General features: G+C 38.9%; 3 protein-coding genes across 4 annotated transcripts in view; 2 read left to right on the forward strand and 1 right to left on the reverse strand.

The window, feature by feature from the left end:
- Positions 1-1315: 1315 nt before the first annotated feature.
- Positions 1316-3582, forward strand: cbln18 (cerebellin 18). Its single transcript, XM_057838166.1, has 6 exons — positions 1316-1319; positions 2633-2812; positions 2895-3044; positions 3122-3210; positions 3298-3378; positions 3460-3582. Exons 1-6 carry the CDS (start codon positions 1316-1318, stop codon positions 3580-3582), a joined length of 627 nt encoding a protein of 208 aa, XP_057694149.1.
- A 6790-nt stretch (positions 3583-10372) lies between these two features.
- Positions 10373-17286, forward strand: tagln (transgelin). Of its 2 annotated transcripts, XM_057838377.1 has the most exons (6): positions 10414-10533; positions 12904-12946; positions 13605-13793; positions 13904-14075; positions 16456-16558; positions 16649-17286. In XM_057838377.1, exons 2-6 carry the CDS (start codon positions 12935-12937, stop codon positions 16785-16787), a joined length of 615 nt encoding a protein of 204 aa, XP_057694360.1. In that variant the 5' UTR covers positions 10414-10533; positions 12904-12934; the 3' UTR covers positions 16788-17286. The 2 variants fall into 2 exon arrangements, with proteins under 2 accessions (XP_057694361.1, XP_057694360.1); XM_057838378.1 differs by lacking the exon at positions 12904-12946 and having other exon boundaries at positions 10373-10533.
- pcsk7 (proprotein convertase subtilisin/kexin type 7) overlaps positions 16644-20823 on the reverse strand; it is a 38929-nt gene continuing 34749 nt past the window's right edge. Inside the window, exon 17 of the mRNA XM_057838370.1 lies at positions 16644-18498. Within this exon, the coding sequence (XP_057694353.1) occupies positions 18229-18498 (270 nt within the window). The 3' untranslated portion in view covers positions 16644-18228. The remainder of the gene's footprint in view (positions 18499-20823) is intronic.

The raw sequence follows: 20823 nt of genomic DNA on the forward strand, positions 1-20823 counted from the left end.
GGATGGATGGATGGATGGATGGATGGATGGATGGATGGATGGATGGATGGATGGAGGGAGGGATGGACGGATGGATGGACGGGTAGTGAACAAAATTGAAGATGCATTGTCTAGAGCAGTGGTTCTTAACCTGGGTTCTATTGAACCCCAGGGGTTTGGTGTGTCATTCTAAGGGGTTCAGCGAAGGTAAAGAAACACAGAGTCCTATTTTTGTACTCTAAATAAATCTAAGCAAAGGGACTTTTTAAACCAGGTTTTGGACTGGTTTGTTCCCAATTTACAGGCTTAATCCATTTCTTATAACTGCTAGTCCTTGATCTAATGGGAGGAGGAACTGGTTTGCTAAGTGGAAGGTTGACTCGCACTTAGTATGAGGATATACAACAGACCAATGGGCACCGTGTTCTAAAATTTTGACCTGCTTATAAAACATGTCGTCAAAATGAGTAGAATTTTTGAACGGGAATTTGCCAAATTAATAGCTTGCTAGCTTAGATATATTGGTTTAGAATTTGAGTAAAAAAAAAAAAATCTAATTCTTAAGGGTTCGATGAATCCACATGTGAAGCATACGTTTCAATACCTTCAGCAAGGTTAAGAACCACTGGTGTTGAGCCATCTGATCCCCATGAACTCATTTACCACAAACTCCGTGCTCCAAAAACAGGGTCATTACTGTCTAATAACCCTTTAACAAAGTTTGACCCTAAAAGAGAGTAACAAACTATTGACCCATAAAAAACAAGACATCATGATGTCAGCAACTTACGGTGTACATCTATACGCACAGTATTGTTGTATTATAGTCGTTTTGTCATGTTGTAAGACTGACCTCATTTCAGTGTGAGAATTGGGCCATATATTTGTATGTTAGATCAGTTCTCTGGTAAGGTTAGAACCGCACCCCCTCCTAATAATGGTAGGTTGGCTAATTGACGATCACCCTTTCATTCAATTGTAAAGTAAAACCATTCATCGTGATCTCTGACAGAGGGAAATGTATTGAAGAAGTGGAGAATCCTTTTTTATGTCAACACAGGTGACATGTTCTGTAATATTAAGAGGTGGTGCTTGATTGGCTCACTAACCTCCTCAAAAGGAAACAGTCACTTGGATGTTGTTGCACAAAAGACAGTTTCAAACACTTGCAGACCAGTTCGGTGAAAAAACAGGAGGATCAACAACAGTAAGTTAACTGTTTGTGTCGACTGGCATTAGTATATGTACTTGATGTGTATTGCTACTTAGACAATGCTGGTGAAAAAGGTTCTTTTCCAACTCAAATGTTTTGCAATTGCAACAATAAGTAGAAGTCATGAGTAAAGTTATTTACTTGCATTTGACAATATGAAAAAAATGTGTCACAATTACAAGTGTATGATCAATTGTTATTGCACTTTTTAGGGTTGGGGCAGAGAAATTTTGGTCTGCGATGTTATATTCACTATTTTTCTCTTACCGAGGGATCATTTGATTTCAGATGGTCCTAGCTTTGATTCTGTTGGGGTCGCTCTGTTTCCATGGCTGTGTTGCGACCCAGTCAATCAACCAAATGCTGAAAGATATTGCGGGTAAATTATGCAGACACACTGCATGTTGTACAGTATCATTCATTTATTGGTCATTCCAGACTATTGGGAATTTTCGGGGTTATAATTTTGAAAGAGAAAAAATACATTTTTGAAAGTTTTATTTATAGAGATCAGCCAAAGGATATGTAAAACCCTCAGAAACGTGTATTGGATGGTATTATTGCACCCTGTAAGCCTAACAGGATGGAATCTAAATGATAGAATTTAATTTTTTTTTCTTCAAGTTTACATTGCTTTGTTAATATGTTCCCAGTGCAAAATTTAACCCCTATAGACACGCAATTTTTCAGCCGGGCAATATAAATAAAATAATAATAATCTGCGCTGATTTTTACTCTACTCAAACACCAGAAGAAAGTGCAATTTTCTGGTCGGAGATAATTCATGCTTTTTATGGTTATTTTTAATGCAAATGTTAATGTATTTTTGATGAGACATGAGCACTATACCATTACCTTTTTTGATTTTGTGTTTGGTCAGAGTTTTCAAAGAGCCAAAAATAGCAAAGAGGGCTTGCCAAACATCATGATGTAAATGTAAATATTTGTAAATAGAACAGTGTTTCTCAATGATGTATTTACGCTGTAATTAATTATTTAATAATCAGTGATTTATTGCTATATTATTTATATAAATAGTTGGTATAACCCATTTGCAAAACAATGACATAATGTTGCTTACACTTTATACTTACAAATTAAATATTTAATTAATTGTATTTCTTTGACAATACGTTGATTATTGTGTCGTGTCTGCTATGCAGTAGAGTTGACCTGAGAGCAAAACTAGACAATCTCAGTACGTCACAGTATCGTTTTTTGCCACTGCAAACCATAACCACAATTATGAATGCTTCGTTAAGTTTAACAAATGTGCATTGTTATCCCTATGGAAGCTTTTGTTTTGTTACTGCTTGGCAAATAGCATGTATAAGCCTTTAATTGTCCCAAATTTTGTGGCCTAAGATTGAAAATGCAGTGCTTAAGTGCTTTCAAATAACAAGCCTTTAACCTTCTGCCCTTCTTTCCATCCCATCTCAGTCAGCCTGAAAGAAACTGTCATTTGTGACAAGTGGGATTGCGACTGTGCTTTAAATCATCAGCGCGGGTGCTGTTGTGCAGCCAACGAAATGTTCCAAGTAGAGGATGACAATTATGAGAGGATGACTTCTTTGTGGGATGGCATCAATATGTTGAAGAATGAAGTGGGCGTGTTAAGCAGTAAGCATTTCGGATCAAATGTACCAAAACCTTTATTGATCTGGTTATGGCACAGAAGGTTAACACATGTTCCTCCTCTCAGCTGGCATTAAGGTCGCCTTCAAAGCAAATATGGACCCAACACTTTTCACTGGTTCTGCTATGAGGTGCTTCGGACCTTTCAATACCAATGCACCAATAGCTTACACTAGGGTCACTTTGAATGATGGCAATGGATACAACCCTTCCCTAGGTGGGGAATACATCTTTCAAAAATTATTTATTCCCAATGTTCTTGCTGTCCTTGATTTAACTTTTTATCTTTTGCAGGTGTATTTACTGCACCACATGCTGGAGTTTATGTCTTCTCCTACACGGCCTACTCATATGTAGAGGCATACCAACGGCTCTACCACAAAGTAAAGATAAATATCCTATTACTGAAAGAATTTAATTGGTTGACAATTGGAAACCATTGTTTTTTTCTTGTTGGTGTTTTCTTCTAGGTCCAGATGATGAAGAATGGAGAGGTGATGACAAGCATTTGGGAGGACAATCGAGAGGATGGTGAAGACAGTGGTACCCAGGTAATTACTGAAATTGATCTGAAATGAGGGTTGGGGGAGCTGATGAATTATTCAGCTTGTTTTGTGTTATGTGCCTCATAGACTCTAACTGTGGAGATGCAGAGAGGCGATCAGGTCTATATGGAATTGGAATCTGGAAGAAAACTCTGTAAACATCTCGAGCTGAATACCTTTACTGGTTACATTGTCTATGCTTCTCTTTGAGATTATTTTCATGCTCAAAATGAAAAAAAGTAAAGTTGCCTCCTTGAGAAAACTGGGTCAACCGTGTATTTTGTATGTGGGAATTTGTTTTTTGCTGGAAATGCTTGCAAAATTGACATTTGTGTAATAAATGAACATAATATATCACATTTTAGCACTAAATGTGAGTTTTATATAACATCCTGCCAGACCTCAGAAATGTAAATTCTCTCCCATTTTTCAAATCCACACTCAAGACCCAATCGTTCAAAACTCCGTTTAACCTTTTCCTATAATTTTCCTCTGTTTTATCTGTCACTGTTGTTTTATTGCGTTTGTGTGTGTGTGTGTGTGTGTGTGTGTGGGGGTGATTTCAATGTTCTGCGATTGGCTGGCAACCAATTCAGAGTGTAAGTAGAAGGGTGTTAGCAGGGTGTAAATAGTAGGTATACTTCGCTGGGATAGGCTCCAGCACCTCCGTGACCCTCGTGAGGATATGCGGAATAGAAGATGAATTGAAAAAAAATATTATGAAATGAAGTGTCTATGTCTAACTGACTCAAGAGTGTTATATTTACTTGACTTACAAACTGGAACTGGCAATTTGCTTTGAATTCCCACTTAGTGATTGTGTGAATGGTTGTCTTTGTGTCCGGTGATTGACAGGCCACGCTTGTCATGGCTTGAATTAAGTTCTGTTCAGTTTGTGCCCTTGTGTTTCTTGTCCATGTGATTACCCATTGATTTTACCTGTTGTGGCCTGCTTCTTGTGTCCTGACCAATTCGCTGCCTCTTCTATCAACCACCTATGTCTCATTGTCTCATTACCCCATGTCTGTATTTAGGTTCCCCATGTGCTGTCTGTACTTGTTGGGTCATTGTATTTCTGAGTGTCTAACTGGGTACAAGCCCTAGAGTTGATTCTTGCCCAAGTAAGTTATGATTGCTGTTTTTTTGTTGTTGTTGTTGTCAGTACCACTGAGTTTTGTTTGAACCTTGCCTTTTGATCCCCAGCCTTTTGTTAGTACTTTGTTTTTTTTTGTGTTAATTATCATTACAGTATTTTTTTTAGTTTTCCACCACCCTGCCTTGCCTTTGCGTTTTTGCCTCCTTGTTTTCCTTGCATTTGGGTCCTCCATGTCCCCGTCCCGTGACAACGCTGTGGTTTGTCATTTGTCCAAAGTCTGCTAAGACACTTTTGTTGAAGGAGAAAAAAAACAACTAAATAATGGGACACTAATAAAGATTTTTTAAATATATAAAAGTAGGGTGTTAAAAGTACTGCAAGTATGAAAACATTATTCATTGTTATTTTTTTAATGTAATGTTGATTTGCAATTTTAATCTACATCTAACAGTAAAACCTGAGTTATGCTTCTGCGGTAGAACTACGCTGTCAAAGCAGACCCGATTCACGACCCTCCACCATAGCCTGACGTGCGCCTCCACAGAATCCTGACAAGGCGTCACGTCAACGCGTGGTGACGTGACGCAAATGGACTGAGTTTGGTCCGCTCAGACTGTTGTTTCCAATTCAGTGCGAAATCACTGCCATTTTCAAACGTTTTTGAGCTACACGCAAAAATGGACCACGCTGACGAGAGTATCATCACAGACGTCCGCAAGTACGACAACCTCTACAATGTCTCGTCAAGACATTATAAAGATTGCCAAATGGCAAGCAATTCGTGGAAGGAGATTGCTGAAAATACAGGGCTTGAGTGGAGGTCAGCAATTGCATAAAAAACTGGAAGAACCTCCAAGACAAGTAAGTACGTGTGTGTGCTCAGAAGCGGTAACAAAGTCGGCCAAAAACTGCCTGCTTTTTATCACTATATGTCGTATTTTTGGTTGGTGCACTTTATCATTTATTGTGTACATATGTTTGCTGTGAGTCTGTGACTTATTTACATTTTACACTTCAAGTATATGAAGAATAAAGCACAGGTTTGGTGTCAAAAGAGTTGTTTTGATGCTTGATTTTCAACAGACAGTTCACAGATTTGGTACATCATCAGTGATTGAGAATGCCTCAGTGCTTTTATGATAACGTGTTTAGCACCAAGGCTTCCAACGCAGTTTGGGAAGTTCCATAGCTGCCAGAAATCTATGACTTCCCACTGGCTGGTCGTGGGACACGGCAAAGAAATTGGACAAAACGCTGGACAATGCAGCTTGCTGGCATCCATCCGATGGTAAAATTCGTAATGTGACTGCCAGTCTCTGTGCGGCATCAACAGTCGGACAGACCACCTTCGCAACACTTCTGCGTCGCCTGCGCTTTAACATTTATGTGATCAACATTTGTTGTTCAATGTTGATGAGGTGAAGATTCAAGCGATCCTGCTCGGTTGACATGGTTGTGTAACCGGAAGAAAACTAGAAGTCGACATGAGTCCTCCAAAACTGTACAAACACAACACCACACCCCTCTATAGGCTATGCGGTGAATTACAGAGCAACACGTTCCCTTGCCGCAGAACTACCTAATGCTCATTGATGCCGTAGGGTCTACATCGTCGCTACGCCGTCAGCGCAACACAGCAGCATAACTAAGGCTTAAAATGGTTTTAATCTTGCCTCTACCAAGACGTCTAATGGCGTCTAATGACGTCTTACCTTATTTTTATCACGTAATAGCAGATTCCCAGATTGTTGATCAACATGCCGGTTGCTTCCCGGTGAATAATCGACAAGGAACAAGAATGAATGAATAAATGCCCAACAGATTATAATGACACCATATTTTGCACATTGAGATCTATGAGGCACAGAAAGGCAAGTGGACACACGCGTTCATCGGACCACGCCGTTTATTGGTATAAGCTTCAGCAACTCCTTCACAACAAAAATAAGTATCATGTATTGTGAAAATACAACAAACATTACATATCTCTCAAAAAAATATTGTTCACAAAAAGAAAAGCGATTCAATCTGTATTAATGAGGCCCTATTTTCTCACAGTTAAAAATGCAAAGAGAACTGGCATTCACAATCAAAATAGATATACAAAATACACATAAAACTTAGACTTTGGACAAACTGTATTTAAACATTTTAGCAACTTGTTTAGCTCAACAAATACACTGGATGGCAATATTTAGTCACAATATACAAACTATGATGCTGGGAGCCATTATCAGGAGTCTTGTACGTTGTGAAGACAACACTCAAATGAACGAAAAGTACAATAGACCTGCAGTAAACAGGAAACTACGGTGTCAGTCGAGGGACAAAACGCACTCATTGGCTTGATTTCGAATTAATTTAATTTGTACTGTATTTAAATCACTACCTTACATAGTTAAAGAGTGACACTGTGGAAATACGGCAGGGAGCCCATGTGACGTCACCGCCTTGCGACGTCAACAACAATGGCCAGTTACGAGTTTATTTTTCTTATTTCAAATTTTACAAATTTTATTCAAATGAAAATTAAGAGGGGGTATATTTAAATTATTATAACTCGTACTAACATTTATCTTTTAAGAACTACATGTCTTTCTCTCCGTGGTACCCTTTAAGTTGTGGGTGCCACAACTATCCATTATCCATTGCGGCGGAACAGATCAATAAGTCTCTACAATGTTTTACTCTTTTATAAACTGTTGCGTTGCCTTGACAGTTTCTAAAAAAAATTAAATATTTACTTACCAAATCAACATGAAGTAAAGTAGCAAAGGTGATGAAGAGAGCTTTGGTTGACGGCGTGGTTCACCGTGGGCATGAGTAGGAATGTTTTGGTGTCAGATACAGTGCCTTGCAAAAGTATTCGGCCCCCTTGAATCTTGCAACCTTTCGCCACATTTCAGGCTTCAAACATAAAGATATGAAATTTAATTTTTTTGTCAAGAATCAACAAAAAGTGGGACACAATCGTGAAGTGGAACAACATTTATTGGATAATTTAAACTTTTTTAACAAATAAAAAACTGAAAAGTGGGGCGTGCAATATTATTCGGCCCCTTTACTTTCAGTGCAGCAAACTCACTCCAGAAGTTCAGTGAGGATCTCTGAATGATCCAATGTTGTCCTAAATGATCGATGATGATAAATAGAATCCACCTGTGTGTAATCAAGTCTCCGTATAAATGCACCTGCTCTGTGATAGTCTCAGGGTTCTGTTTAAAGTGCAGAGAGCATTATGAAAACCAAGGAACACACCAGGCAGGTCCGAGATACTGTTGTGGAGAAGTTTAAAGCCGGATTTGGATACAAAAATATTTCCCAAGCTTTAAACATCTCAAGGAGCACTGTGCAAAGCCATCATATTGAAATGGAAGGAGCACCAGACCACTGCAAATCTACCAAGACCCAGCCGTCCTTCCAAACTTTCTTCTCAAACAAGGAGAAAACTGATCAGAGATGCAGCCAAGAGGCCCATGATCACTCTGGATGAACTGCAGAGATCTACAGCTGAGGTGGGAGAGTCTGTCCATAGGACAACAATCAGCCGTACACTGCACAAATCTGGCCTTTATGGAAGAGTGGCAAGAAGAAAGCCATTTCTCAAAGATATCCATAAAAAGTCTCGTTTAAAGTTTGCCACAAGCCACCTGGGAGACACACCAAACATGTGGAAGTAGGTGCTCTGGTCAGATGAAACTAAAATTGAACTTTTTGGCCACAATGCAAAACGATATGTTTGGCGTAAAAGCAACACAGCTCATCACCCCGAACACACCATCCCCACTGTCAAACATGGTGGTGGCAGCATCATGGTTTGGGCCTGCTTTTCTTCAGCAGGGACACGGAAGATGGTTAAAATTGACGGGAAGATGGATGCAGCCAAATACAGGAATATTCTGAAAGAAAACCTGTTGGTATCTGCACAAGACCTGAGACTGGGACGGAGATTTATCTTCCAACAGGACAATGATCCAAAACATAAAGCCAAATCTACAATGGAATGGTTCAAAAATAAAGGTATCCAGGTGTTAGAATGGCCAAGTCAAAGTCCAGACCTGAATCCAATCGAGAATCTGTGGAAAGAGCTGAAGACTGCTGTTCACAAACACTCTCCATCCAACCTCACTGAGCTCGAGCTGTTTTGCAAGGAAGAATGGGCAAGAATGTCAGTCTCTCGATGTGCAAAACTGATAGAAACATACCCCAAGCGACTTGCAGCTGTAATTGGAGCAAAAGGTGGCGCTACAAAGTATTAACGCAAGGGGGCCAAATAATATTGCACGCCCCACTTTTCAGTTTTTTATTTGTTAAATTTAAATTATCCAATAAATTTTGTTCCACTTCACGATTGTGTCCCACTTGTTGTTGATTGTTGACAAAACATTAAAATTTTATATTTTTATGTTTGAAGCCTGAAATGTGGCGAAAGGTTGCAAGGTTCAAGGGGGCCGAATACTTTTGCAAGGCACTGTAAGTGCACTGGGTACAGAAACTTATTTTTCTAATTTGACTTAACTGAGATAATCAAGTTATGCATGTGCTCAAGCCCCAAATTACTATTGTGTTCACAACAGGTTGATAAAAATTGAATTTGGTTCACTCATCATTTTTAAGTTGTATATTAGCGTTTACAGTCTATCACTTACAGTAGGTTTGTGTCTAGCGATCTACACACATGAACACGATTTAAGTTTTGTAAAAACAGGGATAGATTTATTTAGATTAACTGACTTTAGATTAACTGACTTAAATGAAACAACATCTTAAATCTGTTGTTTTTAGGCAACTGCAACATCAATAATTTGTCTTTTAGAAAAAAAGGGATGCAGGCAGTTTAAACATTTTGAATTATTACAAAAGAAAAATCTATAATGGCATTAGTTATTGCTTTGTCTTTGTCTTATGCACACAAGCCGTGACATCCGCTTGCCAGAAACTGAGCTGCACTGAGTTTGTTTACGTACTATAGGCATGCAGGTTGAGTGCGAGGCAGTTACACTTCTAGTTCTTTACCTAATATGTTCAGTGCTGAGTGCTAATTATTTTCTCATCATATTACATAATTGTCTCTGCATTGGTTATCATCAATTTTGTGGCTAGTTTCGTAATAGAACAGTATTTTTTTTCCCTACATTTGCTATTTGTAACTGTGGATCGGGAAAGTTATTACAGTGCTTTGTTTTCCCCCCTTTTTTTGGTTATGTCACAGTCTAATTTAGAAATAATAATACATAAAAATCCACAAACAAAAATAAAAAAGTCGTAACGTTTTGTTCTCCAGCTTTGCATTCCTAAACATTACCTGAGGTTTACTTAAGACATTGAATTTCCTGACAGTGTAAATGTGAATGGTTGTTTGTCTTTATTGCCCCCGTGTATGACAGGTAGGTGCTCAGTTCAGGATGGATTTGATATGTAATGTTTAGTCCACCGTGGTAGACTCAACTTCCTCTTTATTCTTTATTCTTTGTTTTTTTTTTTGCAACGACATCCCTGCAATGGAATGGAAATGGAAACAGCATTATAGCTTTTGAGCACACACACTCAATTTTGTCTTTGATAATTTTATTCCAACACAAGAATAAAAAAAAAAGGTGCTTCAGTTTCATTCTGCATTTAAATTTCCAATACATATTTACTGTACTACTTTTTTCCACCAAGTCGCTTAGGACACCCTCTCAATAAAATGAGGGATGCGGTGAAAGTATGTGGAGAATTCCAGCTGAGCAAACTGGGAGTCCGTGGCTTCTGCCTGTGTAGAGGAGCTCTACCCAAATAAGGCTGGGCTTTTTAACTGTGCTGATGGAGTGGGAAGCAGTGGCAGGGAGCTGCTAAAGGCCATGCCCTTTTTAGGATTAACTTTCCTTTTTTCTCTTCCAATTGAGCCCTCCTATTTCCCCTTGATACGCCCTCCGTCCACCACACCCACCTCTCAAATGTTACTGTCATTAAATCGTCTGCCCCTTTTAAGCCAGCATTTTTAAGGAGGAAGATCTCCTCAAACAAAATATCCACTATCAGCTGCACGTTCAGCCAGAAGAGAACCGATTTATTCCCTCACAGTGAGTATACTTTGAATTTATTACTCCACATGTTATCCAATTTCAGAGGATCGCACCCAAGGAGGCTGCAATTCTCTATCAAATACTTACTATAATGATGCAGCTGTACAACGGTGCTATTTACTTAACTGTCCGTATTATTAAACCCTGAGTAGGCATACTATTCACGTCTTGCACATTTTCTCTTTTCCAAGCAATGTAGCATTTAGGTGTTAACGGTGTCAACGCAATGACCTGACTAAACATGCAGATGTGTATGGTTTCAATGACTGGGAATTTAACTTCAAATAAAACAGTATCTACAACCTAGCTTTTCAAATAAAACTGTCCAAGAATTAGATTGACTCAACAGCACACCACTTTGCTAACAACTGGCAATGATTGTGAAAATGACTATGAATATCCTTAAAAGTTAATCAAGAAAACGCATTACGTCAAGTTTTTTTCCACACTTCTAAGGAGTAAAGAGGATAGCCAACACCCACAATTTTCCATGTCCACATTTAGACGGTCATTACGACTTCTGTTAAACACACGCTGTACATACAGTATCATATCAGATCATCAGGAGTTGATTAACTGTGGTGCTTGGGCTGCATGACGTTATGTCCCCACAGAGTGCCACAGTTTCCACAGCTGCAAAAGCTGGTTTCCTGTGCTGGCTGTAGGCAGACGGGAACATGGCAACAACTAACCACTGCAGGAAACGCAGCTGGATTGGAAGGAAAATAACGAATAGAAGTGGCACAAGTCCCAGCCGTGGGATGTAGCAGATTGTGAATTATAAGCAGAACCTTTAAAACACTTAATAAAACTGCACCACATTCCATTGATGTGGGATTGATATGCTTTCTACGATATGTCTAGTATTTGGGGATGTAGCCAGACCTCATTGAAGAACGTTTTTTGTACTCCATCACAAACATAGCAATATTCTTTCCAGACGTACAAATCAACAAACCATGATGTATCTAACTCTTACATAAATGACAAAAACATATTTTAACCTCCAGTTATGTTCAGTTTATGAACTTTATGCTACGGTAAGTTATTCAATGGGGTGATATGTGTCACCCCCCCCCAATAAATCTTAAATCTCAAAATCAAAACCATTTAAGAAGTGCTGAGGTTTTGTACAATACTTTTCCCCGACAAAACAAACAAACATAAGAGAATACCGAAAACACATTACATTCAAAGAGTGGAACAGGGGCATAAGCAGATGTTAAGGGGGAGGTCAGGGGGGCCAGGCCCCCCCCGGTGGCCGAAAAGTGTCATTGCATGTAATTGACTTTCCTATTCAGTACATGATTTTAAAATTAATAATTTTCCAGTAAAATATTGTCAATACAAGTTGTAAAGCAATAAAACAAACAACAAAAATGAATGAAATGGACAAAAAAAAAAGATATTTTTATAATGGGCCAAAATATTTTTGAACAGATCATGTGACTACACCTTAGACCACAGGTGTCAAACCGATTCCAGAAAGGGCCAAGTGGGTGCAGGTTTGCTTTCCAACCAATGAAGAGGACACCTTTTCACCAATTAGATCTTTTACATGTGTAATCAGTTAAACTTTGTCAGGTGCTGCTTGTTTCAGCAGGAAGTTCATTGGTTAAACTCTGTGCGTTATCGGTTGGAACAAAATCCAGCACCCACTTGGCCCTTTCTGGTTTGACACCTGTGCCTTAGACGGTCATTTGCTTTGCTTAGCCAAAACCACCTGAAGACCGAAGAGGCAAGATGGATACACGTAATTTTTTTCAAACCTAAGCTTTCAAAAGGGACAACAACTACTGAGCAAGAACCAAAGATTGAAAATGTGGACCATGAAACGCTAGAGACCACCGTCAAATCGTGAGAGGAGTTCAATTTGCCCCACTAAAGACGCTAATTGTACAAAAGAGCCTCCACAGGTGTCTTGCCAATGTAGTTACACCGTCAAAAATTGTATTGGACTGGGGTAACTTGACTGGGGTAACTACATTGGCACGACACCGGTGGGTGTAACATATTCAATGGATGACAATCTTATAGCCTAAGCAACCTGATTTCCCCTCAAGATTGAAACAAAAATGGGAATGGGAAACAAAAAAAAAACACTCATTTTCAACTTATTATTATAAATATTGTTGTAAGTTAATTTTATTGCTGACACTGCATTTCGGGGTCATCAACATGTTGTGCCTCCCCTGCCCCAAAAGTAAAACTCCGCCTATGAACAGGGGTTTTCAAAAACCCTTGAGTCAACAGAAGTCTAAAGCATTTTTCACCACTACATACAGTATAAGTAACGAGGCAGCATCACCCTTCCCATGTTAATCTTTGCTTCTTTAACCCTTACTATTTGAATTTAAACCTTCCCAGGAACAGGAAGGTGAAGTGACCTGACAGCAAGATGGCAGCAAAGGTTTGGTGGTCTAGACAGTACCTTAATATGGTTTTTGCACAAAAAGCAATACAGGAGCAATGAAAAACGCTGGCAAGCATAAATGTGTATGTTGGCAGAGAGCAACAAGTATGTTACGACATAGGAGAAACATGCAGTGATGGCTGATTTAGAGCTCCCTATGTACACCATGATGCCGAAGATGCCTAAATGGAGTGCAGTAGGGACTCTCTATGCTGTTATTGTCACTCTCCTGGGAACCAGGAGATCCACCTTAGCAGCTGAGCATCCTTGCTTCATTACACGCTTATGACATGCATGTTAAAGACGTTTAAATGGATGTACTTTGTATTATAATTTATTGACATTTACAGTATTAAATGCTAATGGGTATTGCCACATTGTGCATGTTTGAGCTTTTAAAATTCAGTTTTAATAGAATCATATCTGTGTTTGCTTTTATTTTCCATTGCCCAAATTGAACGCACCATAAATAAGTTTTTCACCAAATAATTTGAAGTCGTGTAATGTGAAAAAGGGAAATTTCGCTTGTTTGCAATGTTGAGCACACTGGTCAAGGCACGGTTACTCACCAAAATACAGAAAATACATTATTTGTACATGTGTTTAAACATTTGGTCCTATTTCAAAATCACATTCACTTGTTCCACTTCACTAGGGAGCTGGCATGGCAAACAAAGGCCCATCCTACGGCATGAGCCGACAGGTTCAGGATAAGATCGAGAGCAAGTATGACCAGGAATTGGAGCAGATTCTGGTGGAGTGGATCAGCCGCCAGTGTGGCTCTGGCGTTGGAAGGCCAGAGTCAGGCAAAACTGGATTCCAGGCCTGGCTGAAAGACGGATGTGTGAGTGCATTTAATTTACAGTACGGATGGATTTGGTGGAATGAGAAAAGTTAACTTTTTTCTTTGCTTATTTTGCCTCTGTTGCGCATCACAACTTTTGTCTGGTTCAGGTCCTGAGTGAACTAATAAACAGTCTTTTTACTGGAGACAAACCTGTGAAGAAGATCCAGACCTCAACCATGGCCTTCAAACAGATGGAGCAGATCTCTCAGTTCCTCAGTGCTGCTGAGAAATATGGTGTCACAAAGACTGACATGTTCCAAACTGTGGACCTCTGGGAAGGTACAGAAACATTGCTGCTTGCGGTTGCTACTGTCGTAATCAACAGTGAGCAAAAATAATGTAGCCATTGCTTCCCTTAATCCATGAGCTATTAACACCTACAGTGCTCTGGGTTTAGAAAAATAACCCAAGGTAGAATTAATGCATTCTGTAGTGTATATTTTAATATTTTGTACATAATATTGTAGATGAAAACATAAAATGTTTTTTATTGGCAGTAAACCACACAACAATACTGTGCGTGTTAGTTAGCTTAGTTAGCTAGTATTTCTTTTGTTAGCTGTAGTAGTAACTTGAGGAGAGACATGGTTAAACTTAAACTAAATACTTATTTGCCCCATTGTATCTACAGTGTTACAATTCCCAAAGCGCTTTACATTAGCACACATTTACCCTTTCACGCACACATTCACACACCAGTGGTGCTGCTGCCATGCAAGGCGCTGCCAACCCATTAGGGGCAAATTAGGGTTCAGTGCATTGCCCAAGAGCACTTTGAGAGTGGGCAGTCGTAGCCGGGAATCGAACTGCTGATCCATCAGTCTCGGGACAACACGGGCTACCTACTGCGCCACGGCCACAAAAACAAAACATACCCATATTCACTCTTAATATTGATGAAAAATGAGAGATGAAATTCTGAAATATATGCAGAGGTAGGGTAGCCATACGCCCTGCCTCGTCCTGCAGGACATTTATTTGTTATCATTTTTGGAAATGGAATTTAAAGCGACACACTCCAGTGGATCTTTGAGTCATTGCTATTTTATGAGCAGATACAGTTAGACAATGATAAGTACTGAGGAAAGTGCTATTCTACTTTAACATCTGATATGCTCTCAACATGAAGGCGCCGATGCCACTGAGGAGTAATTTTCTGTTGTTGCCGTGACCGTTAACAAAAGGCTATTGTTGTGCATCTTTTAATTGTTGTTGTTTGTACTAGCAAACTGGTGGTTTAGACGCTTACCCAGTTGGACTAGGCAGGGGGTCGGCAACCTGTGTTCTGAGAGCCGCATGTGGCTCTTTAGCGCTGCCCTAGTGGCTCCCTGGAGCATTTTCAAAAATGTTTGAAAAAGGAAAAAGATGGTTGAGGGAAATATATTTTTTGTTTTGATATGGTTTCTGTAGGAGCACAAAAATGACACAAACATTCTTAACCTTTTCCAAAGCTGTAAAAATGTGCAGAATAAATATTAAATTTTAACATTTCTGTCAACGGAGATTTGCGTCATAGCCTGCGACACACGTTTCTATCAGCAAGGCGGTATGCCAGGCAGGTGGCTATTTTAAACAAACCGGCAGCCGAGTACCCAGTTGGGAGTGGGAGAAAAAGTGTGATTCCATTACTTCTGAAGAACTTAGAGGAGCGCAAAAATAGATTTAAGAAGTGGATTGCATCGCCAAACCACACTAGTGCTGCACGTTTTGTGGCAACCCGGGAGATAACAAAGCATGGAAAACCGTTCACAGATGGTGAGTACATGAAGGAGACATTCCCAACATATCAAAACACCTATTTGCGGACTTGAAAAAAAACCCCCCAGAGATAATAAAGAAAATCAAAGACATGCCCAGATAAGGGGCATGTGATGCACGTTCCATTTTTTTTTTTTTCTCGAAACCTCAAAATAAAAATGACATCAAAAATCGGATTTCTTTATTGCATTTCTATAATTTCATAAACGCAATGATACAATTCATTAATATTGTAATGAAGTTAAACTTCAGAGGTGCCATCAAAAAAGAGTTGTCACGTAGTGCATTGAATCCACTGCAGGGAAAATAAATATTAAATCATGAATGCTCATTTTGTATTTTTAGCCAACTTAGTCATTTTGATAGTAGGCTAATATAGCTAATACAGATACATACATCATGCTTTGCCTTCAAAATTAGGCTTATTTAAGGCTTTTAATTTTTTGGGTCCAATATTGCTCTTTCAACATTTTGGGTTGCCGACCTCTGGACTAGGCTGTAGCTGTAGTTGGTGCTGGACTCTTTTGTCTTTTGGAAAATATTGTAAATACCGTCACACAATTTTCTGCTAAATATAAAAACAAAACAGGGATTTGTATATTTGCATTAAATTGTTTGAACAAATTTATTCGTTTGCACAAAGCCATAAATGTTCCGCATTGTGGGACTACACTTTGCAAGAAGTGCATTGGTAAATGAATAAATAAAAATGTAACAACAAATAAAATCCATCTTCTTCAATAAATGTTTCCAAATAGGCCTAAATCATGATACGGTCTATCATAGATCTTGTCTTTGTGATGAACATGTCTTAGAATACTACATAATAATAATAATAATGCTACCTTGTTACAATGTATATGGCTGTCTGGCTTCTAGTTCAATGTGTACTTGTGTGCAGGTAAGGATCTGGCAGCAGTGCAGAGGACCCTGTCAGCTCTTGGCAGCTTGGCCGTCACCAAGGATGAGGGCACGTACCAGGGTGATCCAAACTGGTTTTTCAAGTGCGTTCTGTTGTAAATTGAATCCTTTTCACTCAAACATGATATACTAATGTCTTTTTTTTCTTGTGCGTGTGTTCACGTGCCCTTCAGGAAAGCACAGGAGAACAAGCGAGAATTTTCAGATGATCAGATGAAGGCGGGCAAAAATGTGATTGGACTCCAGATGGGGTCAAACAAGGGAGCCAGTCAAGAAGGGATGAGCTATGGAAGACCGAGACAAATCCTGTAAAAATCCCCGAGACACAGAAATTACACGTCTGTTGCCCATTACATCATCATAAGGCCTGTAAACACTGACCTTGGTAAAAAGGTTCTCTGGGAATTCTTTTTAATTTAGAAATCGCTTGTTTCATAGAATACCTACTCTCTAATGAATGGCCCCAAGTCTCAACTTTTAACACAAAAACACTCCATTGACTTTCACAGAGCCTCGCCTGCACTGTTGTCACTCCCATTCAATTAATGAAGACTTGTATGCATAATACAAAATTGAAGCATTGCTTAGGAGAGGGGGGAGGGGGGGAATCAGGTTATGTGATAAGCCAACTTGTTGGTTTGATCGCAAGAAGTAACACATTACCTTCAACACTATTAGAGCAATAAATATCAGCAAAGGGAATTGACCATTTTACAAAAAAAAAAAAAGTTTCCATACCTCCAGCTATCTATGCCTGCTGTATCAGCACTGATGTTTTGTACATTTTCATATTAAAAGACTTGGAACTACATGTGTGCATAAACCGTGTGATTTGTGCAACACAAAAAAGTAATTGGTAATACCAGTTACACCACCCATATATTGTTTTATTATCGACATTGTTCTTGTCACGGGTAGAAAACTGACATTTTTTTTAAAATAACAGGGCTTTGATTGATTGAATAGAGTACCACAGAATTAACCACGAGAAAATATTTCATCAAGTCCTTTATTGTCATCACTAAATCATGTGACTTGCACAGCAAAACACAACTTACAACTCCTGTCTTCAATTGTACAGCAGGAGAAAGAGAACTTATAGTATATAAAACCTTTTTGTATAAAAACACTTATCACTCTTTAATAGGCAGCACAAGTTCTGTACAGTGAATAAGGCATGTTATAAGTAACACTTCCATAAGAATATACTTTTACTCCACAATGGAAGAATCCACGTCAAGTTTTTTCAGTAGTTGGTTGATAACCCATAAGGAGAACTCCTCTCGAATAATTTCAAAAGTGTCTGCTTTCAAAATCACTTGTATTCCTAAAATATATCCGTATCATAATTGGATTGGAAATTGAAGCTACTTCAGAGGAAGACCTAGTTGACCCCCAACACCCCCCCCCCCCACTCACACACACACTCACACACACATACAGGCACAGCCCACCTAATCACGGCAGATTCAAGCTTTCATAAAGTGCTTACAATACATTCCTCACAAACAGTAGCCCAGTGTTCTTCAATAAACAATTGTACCAAGACTTGAAAAGTTCACTTAAGTCCTTACATTTCAATACTATGCACTACAACAAATTCCATCCCCAATTCAATTCAGAATTAACCACTTGACCAGTCAACACCACATAAAAAAACAAATTGCAGTGACCTGAATGAAAAAAGTTGGGAGTGTAAGCCTGAGACAACCAAAGAGCACTTTGGTCCTTTTTTTTTTTTTTAAACTCTCCATCATGTCTTCTCTCCATTGATAAGTAAGACTTTGGTTTCAGAGTCCAGCACTGCACGCAGCTCCAGCCCAGATTCTTGCTCCTCATGCCCTTCATCCTCATCATCCAATGCCTCCTCAACTCCTCTCGCTCGACGACCGTTCCTGACTCTGTGACCTGTTTGCCTCCAAGACAGGCATTGGAGGCCTGTGAGATCCAGGTGGCCTAAGGTGGCCTCAAGTATGTAGTAGAGCGACCAGAAAAGTGCAAAGCAGCCAAGCAAAAGAAGAAACTGGAAAGAAAAATTGAACGATGGAGGTTAAAAGATACAATATAAAGAGCACAAAAAAACGTATCTATGAAACAATTACCGTATTTTCCCGACCATAAAGCGCACCTAATAGCTAAAGATTTTTATCCAAAATGGACGGTGCGCCTATTGTGTGGACTGAGCACCAAAATGTATCTGTCTGAATGAGCAATGTCTGAAAAGGCGGCGTTAAGTGAGAGCTGTATGAGAACCTTAAAGGGAGAAGGTTGCATGTGATAAGGGGCATGCCCCCAGTAGCTGTAAGTGTGTGCGTTTGGTTAAACAACATTGGTTTGGTGAAGGACCCTCGAAAATGGCATCTCCTGCGAAGAGACACGCATAGACTTCACCATCAGTTGACAAGACAGCTCCTACAAACATTGCACCACGCCTTGGTTGGATGGTTGGTTTTCACTGTGATAAACTCAAACACGCTGCGTTCAAAGGCCGAATTCAGGTGGAAACAAAACAAATATTTTACTGCATAAAAGCAGGCAGGAGTATCTCAAGAGTGATTTGGTCGAGGATTCAAGGTAATTATTATATAAAAGAGCCCCATGCATGCACTTTATACTTAAAAAGCTTTGTTTTGTGATGACCACCATGTTGGATTCCATACACAATAGTGTAATTTTAGCTTGAAATATTTATGTAAAATAATAACTGCCCGTTTTTTTGCTTTCAACCAACAATCCCAGACTGTTCTATGTTCCTATTTATAGAAATTTTGGGATGTACAGAAATTCTGGGATGTACGCATTTATTTACAAGAATTCTCAGCTTAAAAAGCTCTTTGTCTTGTGATGGCCGCCATGTTGTATCCATACACAGTACCGTAAGTTTGAATTCAAATGATCAGGCAATTTTCGGCCAACTGTCCTTTTTTTTGGCAAAAAAGTAGGAATTAAGACATTTCTGCGTCCATACAAAGAAAAAAATCGCCTTTCACTTGTTTTATTTTATGTAACATTTCAATCTAAAAACAACGAGAGACAGATAACCGGTGTTCTGTCAAATTTTGGACCCCATCAGAAATTGCAACTTTGCGCTTCTGTGAATGTTCGTAATCTTAAACATGGCCGCGAATGCAGCGGTTCCAAAGTAAACACTACAAAGTTTCTTTAAAGAAAAGGATATTAATTTATGTTTGATCATGGACGGACATGAAGAAAAGTTCTTCTTAGCCACCCTGCAATGTTAGGTGCACACAACAACTGCACTCTGCTCTCTCACTGTTAACGGGAACTTTAATTTGAGCCATTTTCGTGTTTCACATGTATGTTTATGATGTAACCTATTTATTTAGCACCTTTGAATAACATTCAGCGTCCAACTGAATGTAAAACAGGGCTTATTCACCGCCACAAAAGCTTTGGGAGGGTAATTCTGATGTGAAAATTGAGTGATATATTAGCTGTTGAAAACTTGGACAAAATATATATATATATTTTTTTAAATCAAGTTGCCATTTTGGGCAAAAACCCATATGAAATGTTAAATATTGCTATTGATCCTGGAAATATAGGTGATTATCTCTGCATTTGGTGATTTTTGTGCATCTAGCGTAAAATTTGAGAATTTTATAACCATTTTAAGTTTTGTTATACTTGTATAAAAAATAATTCATCGGGATTTTATTAGGGAATTACTTTGAATTTTTTTATGTCGCTGCTAATGGAGACTCTCATATGCCTGGTTTTAGGCTGCTAGCGGTTTTGGTTTTGAAAATATTTAAATTTTAAGTTTTTGAAAATAGGCCCCCTACGGATCGGCCCTGAGCCCAGTGTCCCATCAACTGATAGTGAAGTCTATGAGACGAAGCCCAGTTCAAACTCGAGGCTATCACCTACACGAAACAAAAAGAAACTGCCACCTAAGTTGATTTTTAAGATGAAGACGCTGCCGAAAGAAAAGTTGTGCTGCAGTGTTTGATGTCGACCTAGCCAAGCTGTTAAATTTGGATACAGACGATGACTTGGATGGATTTTTGGATTGATTAAAATTGATATGAGTACTTTGTTAAATTCTTTAATAAAGTACAATTCAACAATTGTTTTGTTCCCACTGCCTTAAAAAAAAAAAAAAAACGCTTGCGGGCATGCCACCATGTTTTTCATGCGCCCAATAATGTGGCACGCCTTGCGTGTGTTAAATACAAAAATCTCACCTGAAAATGAGCCTGCTTTTTAAACAAGACTAGTGCATAAACTGTAATTAAGTAACAATAACAAATTAACAATGTCTGACTTTTTTTCATTAAATTATAAAAACAGATTTACTTTCTTATTTTTACTTTTCCCTACAAAG

This window comes from Corythoichthys intestinalis, chromosome 6 (assembly GCF_030265065.1).
Source record: "Corythoichthys intestinalis isolate RoL2023-P3 chromosome 6, ASM3026506v1, whole genome shotgun sequence".
Classification (NCBI taxonomy): domain Eukaryota; kingdom Metazoa; phylum Chordata; class Actinopteri; order Syngnathiformes; family Syngnathidae; genus Corythoichthys; species Corythoichthys intestinalis.